Source organism: Lontra canadensis, unplaced genomic scaffold, assembly GCF_010015895.1.
Source record: "Lontra canadensis isolate GAN:19392208 unplaced genomic scaffold, GSC_riverotter_1.0 scaffold9, whole genome shotgun sequence".
NCBI lineage: Eukaryota > Metazoa > Chordata > Mammalia > Carnivora > Mustelidae > Lontra > Lontra canadensis.
The window spans coordinates 10,972,129-10,989,665 of record NW_022631003.1 but is presented as its reverse complement, the minus strand read 5'-3'; the positions used below and the strand labels follow the sequence as shown (position 1 = coordinate 10,989,665).

Here is a 17,537-nt window from a genome sequence, read left to right as displayed (position 1 = left end):
AAAAACCCCCAAAACAAAGAAAGAGAACAAAGAAAAACCAGTAAAGGGAAATGATCTTCAAAGACATTTTTTGGGTCTGAAATAAATGTTAATCTGACTTGTGTGACTCAATGTTTTCCTAACACTAAGAGCTAGATCAGAAATTTAAAAAATAAAACAAAACAAACACACATCTCTGAATGCCATCTAAAAGCTAAGGAATGGCCCATGGAGGTGAGGGCAGCAGGGAGGGAAGAGAAGTGGGAGAGAAAGAGAAAGTGGGCTGAAGGAGATTCAATTCAGGGGTCAAGGAAAGAGAAGCAAGAGAAAAACCAAAGTCATTAAAAAAAAAAATAAAAAGATCGGCCTTGGGATTCGATGACCCTCTCGGCCTTCAGTGGCACCCATTGGCAAAGTGATCAAGAGCCCTCAGAAGTGACTGGCTACCCAACTGTTTGCACAGGGGCTGCCTGATACCGCAGAAGTCTTGGGCTATCAGTGGGAACAGAACTGGACACCTGCCTTGGTCTCTCCTGGGTTCTCCTCCCTCCGAACACTTCCTCTTGTGCTTTCTCCTTAAAAGCTGCTCTTTCCCATCACTCCATTCTTTGTCCTCTGCACGTTCCGTAACACAAGCTGAGCACCCAGTCTCATTCGCTTCGTGGATTGCTATAATCTGAATGTTTATGTCCCTTCCACCCCCGAATCATATGTTGAAACCTAACCCCCAAGGGGATGGTACTGGGGATGTGGCCACGGGGAGGTGGTTAGGTCATGAGGGTGAAGCCCTCATGAATGGGGTAGTGCCCTTATAGAAGAGACACCGGAGAGCTCTCATGTCCTTCTACCATGTGAGGACACCGCAAGAAGATGCCAACCATGAACCAGGAAATGGGCCCCCAATGGACCCTGAATCTGCTGGTGACTTGATCTTGGACTTCCAGCCTCCAGACCCATGGGAAATACAAGTTTATTGTTTAAGCCACCCAGTTTATGGTATTATTTCTTATTGCAGCCTAAACAGACTAAGACATGGATTTAACTGGAATTTTTGCCCAAATATTTATCTCCAGCTCACTCTTCTGAGCTTGGGCCATATTTTCAACTACCCGTGATCATCTCTTGCTGTAAGTCATCCAGACATCTCAAACTCAGTATGCAACTGAACCCTGTCCATTTCTCCTTGACACGGCCTCCTCCTACTTCTCTTATCTCAATTCATGGCATCATCTTCTACCAGATACCCCAGGGGGCCACTCCGGAATCTTCTGTTCTTCCTTCTGTACTCTACTCAGACACCAAGTGCCATCTTATCTCATGTAGAAATAGTTCTTGACTAAACCTACAATTCTTCATCAGGGCCCCTGTGGTGGTTTAGCTTTTGACCCTTATCATTTCTATAACTGCAATCATTTTATGACCCCAACTACCTTTCTGATTACATCCCCCTACTCTGTTCTCGCTCTGCTCCAGCTATACTGGTCTCTTTACTGGTCCAACAGGCCAGACACACTCTTGCTTGAGTCTCTGCCTCACTGTTTGCTCTGCCCAAGGATATTCTTCCTGCAAATACCGGCATAGCCCTTTCTCCCTTTTCTTTCAGATGTCTGTTCAGTTATCACCTTCTCAACAACACCTCTGAGGACTGTACTATCCAAAATTGTAAGCCTCTAACACTTGCTACCCCACCTTCCTGATTTAATTTTCTCTTTGGTATTCACTACCATCTAACCTACTACACTCTTGACTTATTTATTGTGCTTGTTGACTTTTTTTTCCCTACTAGAATATGAGCTTCATGACCATCAGGCTTTATTTTACTCACTTCCATGTATCCAGCATTTGGTAAGGCGCCTAGCACATAGTAGGTGCTCAGTGACAAATGATTTAATGAGTGAGTCTCTTCTCCATTCAATCTATTCCCCTTGGCCATCTGATTTATCTTTTTTAAGGTACAAATTTTATTACAAAACACTCACTCTCTGGCTGAAAACCTCGTATGATCTCCTCACAGCTTATAAGGAAAAATAAATTCCCGAGGAAGGTGTGCCAGGCACTCTCTAACCTGGCTTCAGTCTGCTCCCCCGGCCTCACCTCTCCTTCATGTCACCCACACTTCATCCACCCGTGGCTCCTCACTGGTCCTTCTCACACCTCCCAGTCTTGCCAAAGGACAGGATCTCTGCACTGGGTTTCTTTCTACCTTCTCTCCACGTGCAGAATTGTTTCATCTTTCAGGATAGTACTGAAAGATCCATTTTTATGAAGACCTCCCAATTCCACCCGACTTCCACGCTCTTCTTGATGTTGGATATTCCTTTCTTCTATATAGTCCTTATCACAACATATTGTCATCTTTTGTCTGTGTGTCTGTCTCCCCTACCAGTCAGCCAGCTCTTCCAGGACAAAGCATGCCAAGTTCATCTTCATGTTTCTGTCAGCATCACCCCCCTCCCTTTCAGAAGGAGCTCCTTAATGAGTAAGCTATCAGACCAGGGTCATTGTCTGTATAATGACCCCCAGAGATGTCCATGTCCTAATCCCCAGAACCTGGAAATATGTTACCTTACGTGGCAAAGGGGACCTTATAGATGTGATTAAGGTAAGTATCTCCAGGCGGGGAGCTTAGGCTGGATTGTCCGGGTGGTGACCAATGTAATCACGAGAGTCCTGAAAAGATGGAAGAGGGAAGCAGAAGAGTAGAGAAAGAGATATGGCGACATACACAGAGGTTGGAATGATGCTATTGCTGGAAGGGGGCGTGAGCCAAGGAATGTGAGTGGCCTCTGGAGGCTGAAAAGGGCAAGGAGAGGATCTCCCCCTGAAGTATCTAGGAGAAGCACAGTCCTGCTGATACCTGAAGCCTCGATTTTAGCCCCATAGGACTCACTTTCAGTTTCTGACCTCCAGAACTCTAAGAAAATAAACTGGTGTTGTTTGAAGTCACTAGGTTGGTGGTAACTTAACACAATGGCAGTAGGTTTTAATAATACATCTAAATTGGAGTGGGGTAGGCTGGAGCCCCCATGAAGAGGCTGACTGATGTGGAAGTGATAAATCATAGTGAACATCCCCGTCGTGTCAAGAAATAGCTGTCCTCTCCCCATGTGGCTTCATCCCTTTGACCCTGCGGCTCTGAAGGAATAGCACCCAGGGATGGGATCCGGGGCGAAGCGATGAGCTGTGCAGATTACCTGTGCGGCCCTCAGTCTGGGCTTCCTTGCTGAAGAGCCCTCCGCTGACAGTCAAGATCTGTATCTTGTATTTCTTTCCTGGCGTTAGGTCTTCAAATTTGTGCTGCTTGGTGGCAGCTGGCTCTGATGTGTTACTCAGAAGGATCCCCTTGTCGTTTAGAAGCAGGATCTCGTATCTTTCTGCCACGCCGGCAGCTTTTTCCCAGCTTACTGTTAAGGAATGACTGCTGTATGCATTGTCTGCAATTATTCCCTGGACAGACGCTGGGACTGCAAAGGAAGAAGAGAAGCGAGGGCTGTCAGGTTCTGTCACTTAGGCTAAGCCAACTGAGAAAGCAGGTGAGAAAAACTTTAAATCAGCGGCAGAGAAAAGATGTTGCCACCATTTCACTCATGTCGCATGGACACTTTCCATGTGCCCTTATGAGACAGTATTTCTTGGCCCAGATTATCTGTACACCTGCTTTGAGTCTCTATTTTTTTCCCCTCTGAATTTAGACAGGCTCTTGAAGTCAAACAAGTAGAAAAATTAGTGAAAGTGACTCTGATAAATATGCAAAGTGATTCAGATGTATGTATCTAGAAAGTGGAAGATGCTGAACAAATTTACATTCGGTGAATATAGTTTGGATGGTGGAATTATGTTTAAACTTTCCTTCCCAAGATTAACTCACGTCAAACCTTTCAGCCTTGACTTAAGCAGTAGTATATAATAATTTTTTTTACTATGGCTCCTGATGGGAAAGGTAAAGTAGTATTATTTTTAGTAAGATTTTCTGTCCTAGGCTCATATTTTTTCCTCATTCTACATAATCTTAGGAGATCTCATTCACTCTCGGTTTGAATTGTTACCCATATGGTGACGACTCCCAAATTTAAACTTGCAGTTCAGATCTCTCTTCTATTTTTGCAAATGACATCTCTCCCTGCATGTTCCATCCAGTTCCTAAGAGGCCCAAATTGGACTCCTCAGCTAACCTCCTCATACCTCCTTATTGTCCTTTGTTCCTCTTGGCACAAGTCAGAAATGTGGGTTGTCCCTCTTATACCACACATAATCAAACATGGGTCTTGAAATTTCTATGTCCTACAACTTCTATCTCTTTGATCTATCCACTTCTCTCCCTTCTCTGTCCACTACCACTCCCCTAAGACTATATCATCCCTCACTACATGATTGACCAATGCCCTTCCTTCCTCACCTCCCACACTGTATCTGCATAGTCTCCTGGCAGCCCCATGCAGATGGCTCTTCAATGGCTCTCCATAATTCTAAACACCTTAACAAGGCATACAAGGCCCTTCATGATTTGGTCCATCTACTTCCTTGGCCATATGGCTCATCTTTACTCTAGCACACCACACAGTGTGTAGGTCCTCAGTGTGCCCTGCTTTCTCTCACCTTCAGGACTTTGTTTTTTCTGCTGGAGCCAAGTCAACACCCATGTCACTAGGATGACTTCTTAGTGTCTATTTAAATGCTACTTTTCCCTGAAACCCTTCCGTGTTTCCCTGAAACTCTTCATGTTTGCTCCTAACACACCCCATTATTACTTTTATTTTAGAAGTTATCACGTTGTAATTGTCTTTTTAGTTCCCTGTCTCTCTTTTTTTTAAAAGATTTTATTTATTTATTTATTTGACAGAGAGAAAGAGATCACAAGTAGGCAGAGAGGCAGGAAGAGAGAGAGAGGGAAGCAGGTCCCCCGCCGAGCAGAGAGCCTGATGTGGGGCTCGATCCCAGGATGTTGAGATCATGACCTGAGCTGAAGGAAGAGGCTTTAACCCACACAGCCACCCAGGTGCCCCATTTCCCTGTCTCTTTAACTAGACTATAAGCTTCTTGAGGTTGGGGGCTCTATTTTGTTACTGAATTCCTATTTTCTAAGCATAGTGCTTGGCATATGCTTGGAGAGATACATATATGAAATAGATACACAGGAGGGGACAGGACAGAAGCCCAGGCCCATGGCTAAATGAGTGGTTATGGGAACGGAAGGCATCTGATAAGTATTCTACCACAGTAGAGAAGGCAAAAGGTTTGGAGCCAGACAAACCTAGATTTGAGTTATAGCTCTTGATCTTATTACGTGCATCCTTGATAATGGTTTATAAGCATTCTGGGCCTTACTTTCCTCATCTATAAGATGGAAATAATGATCTCTATCTTCTAATGTGACTAGAGATCATTTTTAAATGCCTGGCAGTTAGAAGGTGCTTTTAGCTTATTCGTGTTTTAAAAGTAATATATTGGGCGCCTGGGTGGCTCAGTGGGTTAAGCCACTGCCTTCGGCTCAGGTCATGATCTCAGGGTCCTGGGATCGAGTCCCGCATCGGGCTCTCTGCTCAGCAGGGAGTCTGCTTCCCTCTCTCTCTCTCTGCCTCTCTGTCTACTTGTGATCTTTCTCTGCCAAATCAATAAATAAAATCTTTTAAAAAATAAAAATAAATAAAATAAAAGTAATATATTATTGGTAATATTAATATAAAGAGGCACATTATTCCTTCATTTGTTACTTATTCTTGTAACAAATGAAGTAAATGGCATAGGTGTTCATTTTTTTAAAAAAATTTGAGAAGGGTAAATTTTACAGAAAATGTAACTATTTAAATGTAAATAGCTAATGTAAATAGTTACAGAAGTCTATGGGTTAAAACTAAAGTCTACATCGTTTAGCAAGTATGAAAATTTATTCAAGTGATATGGCCCTTCAGGACCTTTCATTTGTTCTGAAGATCTCTATTACGAAAGAAAAATGCAAAAAAAAAAACTATGAAAAGGGCTCTTCAAACAAATTGAATTATGGCTTTGAGTTCGGATGTTTTTGACTTGTGAATAGCTAAGCCAGTCCATCTGCTGTCCTGTCGTGGAAACCAGTTTGGCTCTTCTCCAGGTGGGTACTCACCTGTCCGCCCCACTGCGTCTACCTGGTTCTTCAGGGAGCCGCTGACTGAGGCGATCACAATCTGGTACTGTTCCCCAGCCTCCAGCCTGTGGAATGTGTGCTCCGAGACGTGTTTGGAGACTGTATGAGACTCAACCTTTTGATTCTGCCTGAACGCTGACACTGTGTAGGAATCGATGTCCCCCCCACCAGGAGTCCAGTTGACTGTCAGGCTATCTGTCGCCCCATTGGGAGAGACATGAATATTTCTGACAGCGCTTGGAACTAAAAAGGAAAATAGATTGAAAAGTCATCACTTAGGGAATGAACTATGGAAATTTTCAACCAAAATTGTCACGCTTCTTATATTTTGGTATGGGAATTCACTTTCATATATTGATACCATTTTTCTTGGACTTTTCTGCCTGAACTGAATTTGACTGGGGAAATTTAGAGGGACACCGAAGCCAGCAAGTGGAAATGAAGGATGCCGGTAGTAGAGCGAGGGGCTAGTTAGATTGCCTTGGTCCAAGTCTTGGTTTACTCATTTACTAGCTGGGGGACTACAGGCAAATTACTTAACTCTCCATCAGTTTGTTTCTTCATCAGAAAAATGGCAGTTATGGTAATAGTGACCAGCCCACAGAGTTGTGAGGATTGAACAAAATGTCCACGTAAAGCACTTTGCTGTGGGTTTGGTTCATGGTAAACTGTCAATAAATGTTAACGGTCATAACAACACTCCTAACAGAGTTCCAAAGGAAACCCAACCAACAGAGTTATTTTTATTTAATCTGTGAGCCTCACAAGCACCAACTAGTCACATTAGTCCAATGCTATTTCTCTGAAAGCTTTTTTCTCTTACCCTACATAGTACTTTACTTTTGTTAATCCAGCTTGGACAACATCATGTTCACCATCAAGATAACCTCACTTCTTGCCATCTCCCTTTTATCCTATTATCCTCAACCCAAACGCCTGGCTACCCAACATGCTAAATTCACCAGCACATCTACTCAAGTTCAAGAGCCACAATTCAAATTACCTGTGAAGCCCTCAATGAAGGCTGACTGCTGTACTTCTCCACTGACGGTCAAGACAAGAATTTTATACTGGCGCCCTGGCGTCAGGGAGGTGAATCGATATTCAGTTGCAGTATTTACAAGGTGAAAAGGAGGAAATACTTTCATATCATTGAAGAGCAGCTGGATCTCATATTGGTCGACATCACCATCAGCTCGTGACCAAGTCACCAGAAGGTCCTCAGTGCTCCTATTCCGCAACGTTAGATCCCTAACGGGCTCTGGGACTAGGGAGGAGTATGGCAAGACACTTCAGGAAAGTGACTGATCAAAGTTTACCTACACAGTAATTTATGAATCACATTCAAGGAACTGGCAAACATCTCTCTTCCCCAAATAAACCACTTGAACTACTTCATGCATAATTAAATGAGAAAAATTGGAAGCAACTATTAAAATTGTAATTTTTTCTGACATAAATCTTCTATGCCAAGTGTTGGTAGGATATAATTATAAAATGAATTATGACCTCAATCATAAGATAAAACAAGATATCTAGAACTTTAAATGCCACAGTTCAGGAGGACCGGGAAGAAAAATGGGACAATTGGCCTTCTTGCTTCCCGACTGTGCTTGCTTTTATCTACCAATAAATATTCTGCAATTATAGGCCATGGCTTGGCTGAATGATATTAGCTCCAAGTGAGAGTGGGAATGCAATTTACTAGTCAGGAAGCAGAGAGAATTCAAGGTTCAGATATTTTATTTACTCGATGACCTTCAAGTCCCAACAAACCATCAGATTTTACAAGCTTTCCACTTACTTGTTCTTCCATTCCCTTGTTCACTGGCTTCATATTGTCCACTTCTTGTACTAACAGTGACGCTGTACAACCGTCCAGGGACTAACTTAACAAACACACACTCGTTTTCACTCTTGGGGATGCTTTTGGTTTGAACGAAGTTGTTTTTGTTTTTAATGGTGACTTCATAGTGATCAAAGTCTCCAGTAGCGTGCACCCAGGATACCTTTAAATAGTCACTCCTGGCTGAGTTACTAATACTGACTCCCTGGACCTTATCAGGCACTGAAAAAAAAAGAACAGAGAACAGCTGAAATTAGTGTGTCTAAGGGAGTAATTGATCACAGATGACAACCTGGGACAGTGAAGGTAAGTGAGTAGATTTTTTCTGTGGGCATTTAAAAGAAAAGTTTTAGACTTTTAGATCACACATTTCCAGAGGGGAAAGATTGTTACACTACTTGGAGTGATTAAATGGATCTTTTAACAGAGCCTAAGAAATGAATTCTAATCTTGTTTTTTTGCATACGTGCAAAATGTCATGTACAAGATGGAAATTAAATATGATAACTGATGATTAATGTGAATTGATGGTGATGATATTAATTCCAGCATACCTTAGTGACTCAAGACATGATAAAAAGTTACCAAGAAGAGTATAAACAATCCAAAAGAAAATTGGGAGAAGAGGAAACACGTAGTTAATACATGAAGAGATGTCTAACATCATTGGTGATCAAGGAAATGCAAGTCAAGACCATGGCAAAATACCATTTTATAACCTCATGGTCGGCAAAATTTAAAAACCTGACAAGACCAAGTATGAGACAGGATGCCCAGCCATGGGAGAGAAGATGAATGGACCATATATACACAGTGAGATTATATAGCAGTCATAATTTCTTTTTAACTCAAAATGCAAAAATATGGATTTTTGCCTTTAACATCAAAACACAAAATATAAGTGAATCTTATCAATATAACATTAAGTGAAAAACAAAGTCTTAAGAGAGTACATACTGCATAAAATAACCTTTTTACAAATAATGTTAGAAGAACTAAAATTTTTTAAACCTGTAATTTTAGGACTATATAAATACTAAAACTATGCAAGGTGAAAGGCAAGAAGAGAGATGAAACTGGGAGTCAAGATGGCTACCTTGGGATGAATCAGTGGGGTGGGAACTGTATGATTTGATACAGATTACTGTCAAGATTACTAAGGTTCTAGCTTTTATTTTTTATTTTTTTTTAACATCTTTTAATTTTATTTTTTTCAGTGTTCCAAGTTTCATTGTTTATGCACCACACCCATTGCTCCATGCAATACGTGCCCTCCATAATACACACTACCAGGCATAATACTCCATAGTATATATGGACCACATCTTCTTTATCCATTCATCCGTTGAAGGGCATCTTGGTTCTTTCCACAGTTTGGCGACTGTGGCCACTGCTGCTATGAACATTGGGGTACATATGGCCCTTCTTTTCACTACATCAGTATCTTTGGGGTAAATACCCAGTAGTGCAATTGCAGGGTCATAGGGAAGCTCTATTTTTAATTTCTTAAGGAATCTCCACACTGTTTTCCAAAGTGGCTGCACCAACTTGCATTCCCACAAACAGTGTAAGAGGGTTCCCCTTGCTCCACATCTTCTCCAACACATGTTGTTTACTGTCTTGTTAATTTTGGCCATTCTGACTGGTGTAAGGTGGTATCTCAATGTGGTTTTGATTTGAATCTCCCTGATGGCTAATGATGATGAACATTTTTTCATGTGTCTGTTAGCCATTTGTATGTCTTCTTTGGAGAAGCATCTGTTCATGTCTTCTGCCCATTTTTTGATGTGATTTTCTGTTTCGTATGTGTTGAGTTTGAGGAGTTCTTTGTAGATCTTGGATATCAGCCCTTTGTCTGTAGTGTCATTTTTGAATATCCTCTCCCATTCTTCAGGTTGCCTCTGTGTTATGTTGACTGTTTCCTTTGCTGTGCAGAAGCTTTTGATCTTCATGAAGTCCCAAAAGTTTATTTTTGCTTTTGTTTCCTTTGCCTTTGGAGATGTGTTTTGAAAGAAGATGCTGTGGCCAATATCGAAGAGGTTACTACCTATGTTCTCCTCCAGGATTTTGATAGATTCCTGCCTCATACTGCAGGCTTTCATCCATTTTGAGTTTATCTTTGTACATGGTGTGAGAGAATAGTCGAGTTTCATTCTTCTATACATAGCTGTTATTTTGGGTAGTGGTTTCTCATGTGCCTATTAAATTATTAAAATAATTAATTAAGTGCCTAAATTGAATAGGAAGCCTAAAAAATAAATAAAAGTGACAAAAAACTTGAACCAAGAATTATGATTAATCCAATTTTGTGCATCTGAGGTTCCCCCAATAAATATACAAACAAATAAATAATGTGTGCCTGTGTTTTTTCTCTCAATCTATCAATTGATCAATCAATTGGACAAAGCCTGTATCTAAACTTCTCTTCCACTTTCCTTCAAAGTATGAAATAACTCAGAAATTTCAATATTTTGGCATCTAAGCTATATTTCCCATGATACTTCTTACATCTGCAAGTTGCATTTCATTATCTCTTGTTGGCATATGTGTACTGGTTACTTTTTGTATTAGAATATATCTCCCTGCAGAAATGGAGCCAGGACAGGTATGCTTTCTTCAAGATATTCACTGGAACCAATTACAATGTAGCTAGAATTTATTCAACACAGAATAAAGGAAAAGAAATTCTGAAGTTTTTATGCATAGGCTGAGTAAGAAAAGTCAATGACCCAGGCAATTTATTGAAAACAAAGCAACTATTATAGGAAGAAAAACCAGACTACATACCATGACCCTTAAGTCAATAAGGGGCTCTCCAGGTGGAATTGGAGGTAATTTGTGAGACCTGCCTTGCTGCATGATGAGATGATATGATACAGAATTAGAAATATTGATATTTTCACCCAAAACGTAGAACAAAAGTATTAGAAAGGGAAAAGGGCTTTGACACAATCAGCTAAAATCAACAAGACAGCATCTCAGACACAACTCTATAGTTAAACTGATATCGGGGGCAATGGATTGTTTTGATTAGTCATGCATCAAATCCAAGTTCATGCTGGTAAAGAGTCAAGAAGGTGCTTTGAATAGAGGATCATTTTTCTTCCATTTAAAAACAATCTTGACAAAAGGCTTGCAGTATGAAGGTCAGATACATAGGAAACATTCATGAGTTGACGTGGGGGGGGGAAGCAAGGGGTTAGTAGGATGACATATCCTTTGATTCTGGTGATTTTTAGGTTCTAAGTTGATCAACATAAGACACTGACATAAGGCTGCTTCCCAAAAGGAAATCTACTTTTCAGATCTCAGGCATTATTATGATTATCAGTATAATTAGATCTTAAATCATTTGAGGGTAGGGAATAGCTTTTTATATCCCTGACCAGTGCTTTCAGAAATAGCATGATGTAACGGAAATAGTACTGGAACTAGGTGAGGTTGATTACTGGTCAGCCATGTGGGCTTGGAAGAGCTAAGTTTCTCTCTGGGACTTGATCTACAAATGAGATGGGATTAGATCAATCCATGGACACTTTCAATGTTAGCATGCTGTAGCAATGTAAATCAGTGGTTTTTAAACTTTCTGAAGTCAAAGAAACTTTGAGAATCTGAAAAGAGCTACTCACTCACTCCACAAAGAAACACACATACCTTTCTTATCTGCAACAACTTCATGGACAGTTTTGGGGGTTATGACATTCTTAACATCTATCCGTAGAACACTAGCTAAAAACTGCGGATCTAAGTGATTTCTGATTATTAATTCAGTGAACATTTATTGAGTGCTTATTGGATTCCAGACCCTGTGCTAGGTAATAGGATGATGTCAATTGCCTTGATCCTCTGGAAAAAATAACATAGTTTTAGGTTTTTATAAGGTCTTTGAGTCCAGAAGATGATTGGCTAATTCTTGTGTTCAGCAACAATAAAATCATGGGTGCTTATATGGGCCAGGTATAGAGAGAAACACAAAAAGGATTTGGTTCCTGACGTCAAGGCAATCACAGAGGGAGAGATGCAGATGACTGCAATGAATAGTGAATGTCTCCTAGAAAAACATGAATGGGAACTTAGAGGGACACCTGACTCAGCTATGAATACTAATCATGATGGAATTAAATGGATAGAGCAGAAAGATAGGAGACCCATTATAAATTTAACTAATAAGAACCTCTGTCCTGGTTATTGGCAAGAAAAGCAAAATAAAGACGTATCAGTGAAAAATTTTGTGGGAGGTCAATGAGCAGATCCTAGCAAAGGATAACATGTGTCAAAAGTGATTTTGAAGTTTTCAGTTTAGGTGAGTGTGAATACACTTTGGTTTTGGAAATTTGACAAATTCATTTTTTATAGTATTTCTTTTCATTTCTTTTTTGTTATTATTTTTTCTAGTTTTATGGAGAAGTAATTGCCTTATATCACTGCATAAATTTAAGGCATATAACATGATGGTTTCATTTATATATTATGAAATGATTGCCACATTTGGTTCAGCCAACATCCATCCATTCATACAGACATAATAAAGAGAAAAGAGTGAAGAAAAGAAAAAAGGAGGAAAATGTTCTTAGTATGATGATAACTCTTATGATTTAACCTCTTAAGAACTTTCTTATGTATTGTCATCATGGGGCACATTACATCACTAGCACTTATTTATCTTATAACTGGAACTCTGTACCTGTTGACCATCTTCCTCCAGTTCCTCCTTCCCCCACTCTCTGCCTCTGCCTTTTTCTATTAGTTTGCCTTTGCTTTAGTTTTAGATTCTACATACAAGTCAGGTCATTGAGTATTTGTCTTTTCTTTTTGACTTATTTCACTTAGCATAATACCTTTAAGATCCATGCAGGTTGGAGCAAAGGGTAGGATTTCCTAATTTTTATTGCTGAATACTATTCCATTGCATAGATATACCACTTCTTTTTTTTAAGATTTTATTTATTTATTTGACAGACAGAGATCACAAGTAAGCAGAGAGGCAGGCAGAGAGAGAGAGAGGAGGAACAGGCTCCCTGCGAAGCAGAGAACCTGATGCGGAGCTCGATCCCAGGACCCTGGGATCAAGACCTGAGCCAAAGGCAGAGGCTTTAACCCACTGAGCCAACCAGGTGCCCCGATATACCACTTCTTTATCCATTCATCCATGGATGGAACACTCAGATTGTTTCCATGTCTTGGCTGTTGTAAATAATGCTGCTATGAACACAAGGGTGCAGATATTTTTTTGAGCTAGTGCTTTTGTTTCCTTTGGATATAATCCCAGAAGTGAAATGTTTGGATCATGGGGTGGTTTTTAATTTTCTGAGGATCTTCCATACTGCTTTCCACACTAGCTATACCAGTTTTCATACCCAACGGTGCACAAGGGTTGCCTTTTCTCCATGTCAATGTCAGCATTCATTACCTCTTGTCTTTTGATGATGGCCATTCTAACAGCCAAAAGGAGATATCACATTGTGTTTTTTTTGCATTTTCCTAATGACTAGTGATGTTAACCATCTTTTCATCTGCTTGTTGGCCTTTTGTATATCTTCTTTTGTTTTTTTTTTAAGGTTTCATTTATTTATTAGACACAGAGAGAGGGAGATCACAAGTAGGCAGAGAGGCAGGCTGAGAGAGAGGGGGAAGCAGGCTCCCTGCTGAGCAGAGAGCCTGATGTGGGGCTCAATCCCAGGACCCCAAGATCATGACCTGAGCCGAAGGCAGAGGCTTAACCCACTGAGCCACCCAGGCACCCCACGTATATCTTCTTTAGAAAATGACTATACAGGTCCTTTACCCATTTTTAATAGGGTTATTTACTTTTTTGCTATTGAATTGTATGAGTTCTTTGTATTTTAGATATTAACCACAACTTTGGGTATTAACCCATTATCAAGGTGTACGGTTTGCAAATATTTTTCCCATTCCATAGGTTGTTTCTTCACTTTGCCAATGGTTTCTTTTGCTGTGCAGAATCTGTTTGTTTTGATGTAGTCCCAGTTGCTTGTCTTTGATTTTTTTTTTGCTTATGCTTTATATGTCATATAAAAAATCACCACCAAGACCCTATATTTTCTTCTAGGAATTTCATATTTTCAGGTCTTACATTAAACCTTAATTCATTTCACAAACAAATGAACTTAATTTATTTTGCATTAATTTTTGTGAATGGTATAAGAGGGAGATCCAATTTAATTCTTTTATGTGTGTACATCCAATTATCTCAGTACATTTATTGAAAAGACTGTCCTTTCTACGTTGAGTACTCTTGACTGCCTTGTCAAAGAAACCCTGACATTTTTAAATGCAAATATCAACCCATAGCTCAGCAGGAGAGGCTTGACAAAATATTAATGTCGATGTTAAGCGAAAATCTCAGCTGTAAATCCCAAAAGCGAAAGTACATTGGGAAAATGGTAGCCATCTATATTGAGTTCTTTCGAGAACATCGAAGACCTGACATTCATTGCCTTTGCTAGGATTTTGCTCCTTGTCCCAGGACAAAAAATGTCGATGAATGAATGAATAGTGGACTTTGACCAAATAGACATTTCAGGAAGGATTTTAGGGCAGAGAACTTCATAGGTTATGGAACCATTCAGAACTGGGTTTAAATACAGAAACGCACTGGCTCATTTAACAAGTTAAACAGTTGAGCAACTTATTTTTTAGCCTCCCTGAACCTTGATTTCCTGATCTACAAAGTGGGAATAATGACAATGATCTCCATAAGAAAATTGCAAGAATTAAGTTAGTCAACATACATAAAGTCCGTGTCTAGCAACCAAAAAGTACTCCCCAAATAGCAAACACTTGTTACTATATTTGAATATAATATGAATTCTAGCCATGAAAGTAGTGTTCATCTCACTTTAAAGGAAACGTGTGCTCTCATAAGGAGTTTCTAGGGTCAAAATTTGAAGACTGTCACAATTCTGTGATCTCAACAGCCTTTAATCCTATCATTACAGAATTGTTGTAGATCTGTTGCCTTGAGCCATATAGACAGCCACTTCCTTTTTCTTTCTTTCTTTTTTTTTTTTAAAGATTTTACTGATTTATTTGAGAGAGAGAGAGCGCGGACGCACACACAAGCAGGGGGGAGGGGCAGACAGAGAGGGAGAAGCAGGCTCCCCTCCGAGCAAGAAGCCTGATGCAGCACTTGATCCCAGGACCATGAGATCATGACCTGAGCCGAAGGCAGAGGCTTAAACGATGGAGCCACCCAAGTGCCCCTAGCTGGCCCCTTCTTACAGAGCCTGGCTCTCCTGAAAGCCTTACCTGTTCGCTCCTGGCTGAAGGAATGGTTTTCATACTTGCCGCTCCTTGTAGTTATGGTCACATTGTAGAGGCGGCCCGGAGTAAGGGAGCTGAAGGAACATTCGCTGACAGACTTGGCAATAACGAGGGACTGAATGACCCTGCTGCCATGAGAGAGTGTCACCACATAGTTATCCATGTCTCCTGGAGCCGGCAGCCAGGAAATGCTCAGGTAGTCATTGCGACCAGAATTGTTTACCGTCACTCCACTCACACTGGAAGGGACTGGGATTTAAAAAGGGGGAGAACATTTGAAAAAAGAAAGCACAGTCAAAAGTCTGGAGTCATCGACCGCGGTCAGCAAAAACAGTGTGGACTCAGGAGATCTCGTCTGATTACCTAAGAGGTCAAAGACATATGAGGATTTCACCTTAGCTTCTGGAAGCTGAGGGTTTTGGGATCAGCAAGGCTAACCCAAATAAAAATGCAAGAAGGTCTTTTGGGTGCCTCATAAATACAGGGATGCCACTACCGCATTTTTATGGTCTTGCTGTTTGCAAAGTATTTTAAGTGGAGGCATATATTTATGTGAATGTGTCAGGAGGTTCCCTCTGCAGGAAAAGGAACAAACGTAACAATCCAAATGAATCAGCTCGAACCAAACTCATCAATAAGCAAAGATGTTTGAAGGGAAAGATGAAGAACACCATACATTTCTAAAGAGCTTAGACTTTGGATAGCTTTGATCTTCTTGTGATGAAGTTATTTATTCCTGGGGCTAATAACACAGGAGAGGCGTTGCGTCTGCCCTTTATAAAGCATTTCCTGCCCTCTAGTGGCAAGAAATAAACCTAAAAGCCTGTCTTGAAAACAACATCTGGAGATTGACCCAACAGTGGGCAGAAGGAACTATTGCGGGGATAGTGGCCACTATTGTTTGCTTATTTTAATTGGGGTTTACTGCCACAAACATTTATGGAGAACCTACCATTTGCCACAGATACAAAAATGAAAAAGATGTGGATGCCTTCAAGGAGCTTCTTGGCTAAAGGCAGTATGCAAATTAATCATTGTGGTATTGAGTAGTAGTTATGTATGTATCAGAAATAAGTATACAGAAGATAGTATTGCCAGCAATAAATATCAGAATAAAATCCTGTAGAGTATGTGAATGCACTACTATTTTCCTCGCTGGCTCACGGCTGCAGCTAAATATTTTCATATAATTGTCAATATCCCTACCTCACGTACAATGGACAGGATCCAGCTAGATGACCTCTGAGAATCCTTCTAATCTAATACACTCTGATTTTGTGATTTAAGCCTCAAAGTCTTCTTTACAGTTACAGGCACTTGTCCTTCACTAAAAATTATAAATAGCACCATACTGAGCAGCTCTACAAATGCTGTTCCATGTATATGAACATTTTTTAGACATAAAGTTGAATCTTTTAGCCTTAATAGTTCTATACTGATGTCTTCCTCTCTCCCTCCCTTCCTCCTTCCCTTCCCTTTATTTAACAATCTGGACATCCCTTGGTTGCTCTCAATAGAATTATGTTTGTTTTTCAAAATTGCTAGAAATATTTGCAACTACTAACATTTTATTAGAAAAGATACAATTATCAAATGTTTTGTCAAAAATATAAATTCATGGTTATAAGAAAACAGATATAAAATTTGTTCTTCCTTTAGAACCAGCATTTTCCCAGGTTGGAACTAGATTTGTTAAGCATATCTGATATCTTTAACTTTAAATATTTTGCCACATTCTCTAGACTGGGAGGGTTTATTTATATGTTTCAACTCTGTGGAAATTGAAGTGAGTAAGAAAGCCATTCAAAACCTTTCAATTATTTTGGAACTGACCAACATTTCAGCAGTTTGAGTAGATGGTCATGATTATCAAGGCTTTAGCCATTGAATCAACCACATACAAAATTTACTAACCCAGGCACGTTTCGAAATCTCTAATTACTGTGTTTCTATAGTAGTATCCCATTTCCCCCTTTTCTCATGATAATGTCTGCACTCTTAATGTGTTTGAGTAAAATAACTCATGCTTATATTTACTCATATTTTGCCCTCTCCTCAAAATCCTATGATCATTCTGCAAAGAACTGTCTTGTTTTTGTACACTTATACTTTTATATACTGTGGGTCAAATACCGATACCTCTGCTACAATTAAAATAGAGGCATAAAAACAAAGCTCACTCATTTCAAGTGGTATCGGCAGCCAAACTATGTTAACGTATCACAGTTAAGTTGGAAAACTCTTGACGTATTTTAAAATTTGGGAATTAACTTGTGTGGCGGAATCTGACTAGTTGTTAAGCAAACT

The 17,537-nt window shown here is 40.0% G+C and overlaps 1 protein-coding gene across 2 annotated transcripts in view; it reads right to left on the bottom strand.

The window, feature by feature from the left end:
- Nucleotides 1–17,537, bottom strand: part of PTPRB (protein tyrosine phosphatase receptor type B) — a 109,709-nt gene that overhangs the window by 36,868 nt on the left and 55,304 nt on the right. For both annotated transcript variants that reach the window (XM_032854802.1, XM_032854803.1), the window contains 5 exons: nucleotides 15,216–15,479; nucleotides 7,905–8,168; nucleotides 7,104–7,367; nucleotides 6,080–6,343; nucleotides 3,174–3,443 (listed from right to left, as the gene is read on the bottom strand). In XM_032854802.1, the coding sequence (XP_032710693.1) occupies nucleotides 3,174–3,443; nucleotides 6,080–6,343; nucleotides 7,104–7,367; nucleotides 7,905–8,168; nucleotides 15,216–15,479 (1,326 nt within the window). The remainder of the gene's footprint in view (nucleotides 1–3,173; nucleotides 3,444–6,079; nucleotides 6,344–7,103; nucleotides 7,368–7,904; nucleotides 8,169–15,215; nucleotides 15,480–17,537) is intronic.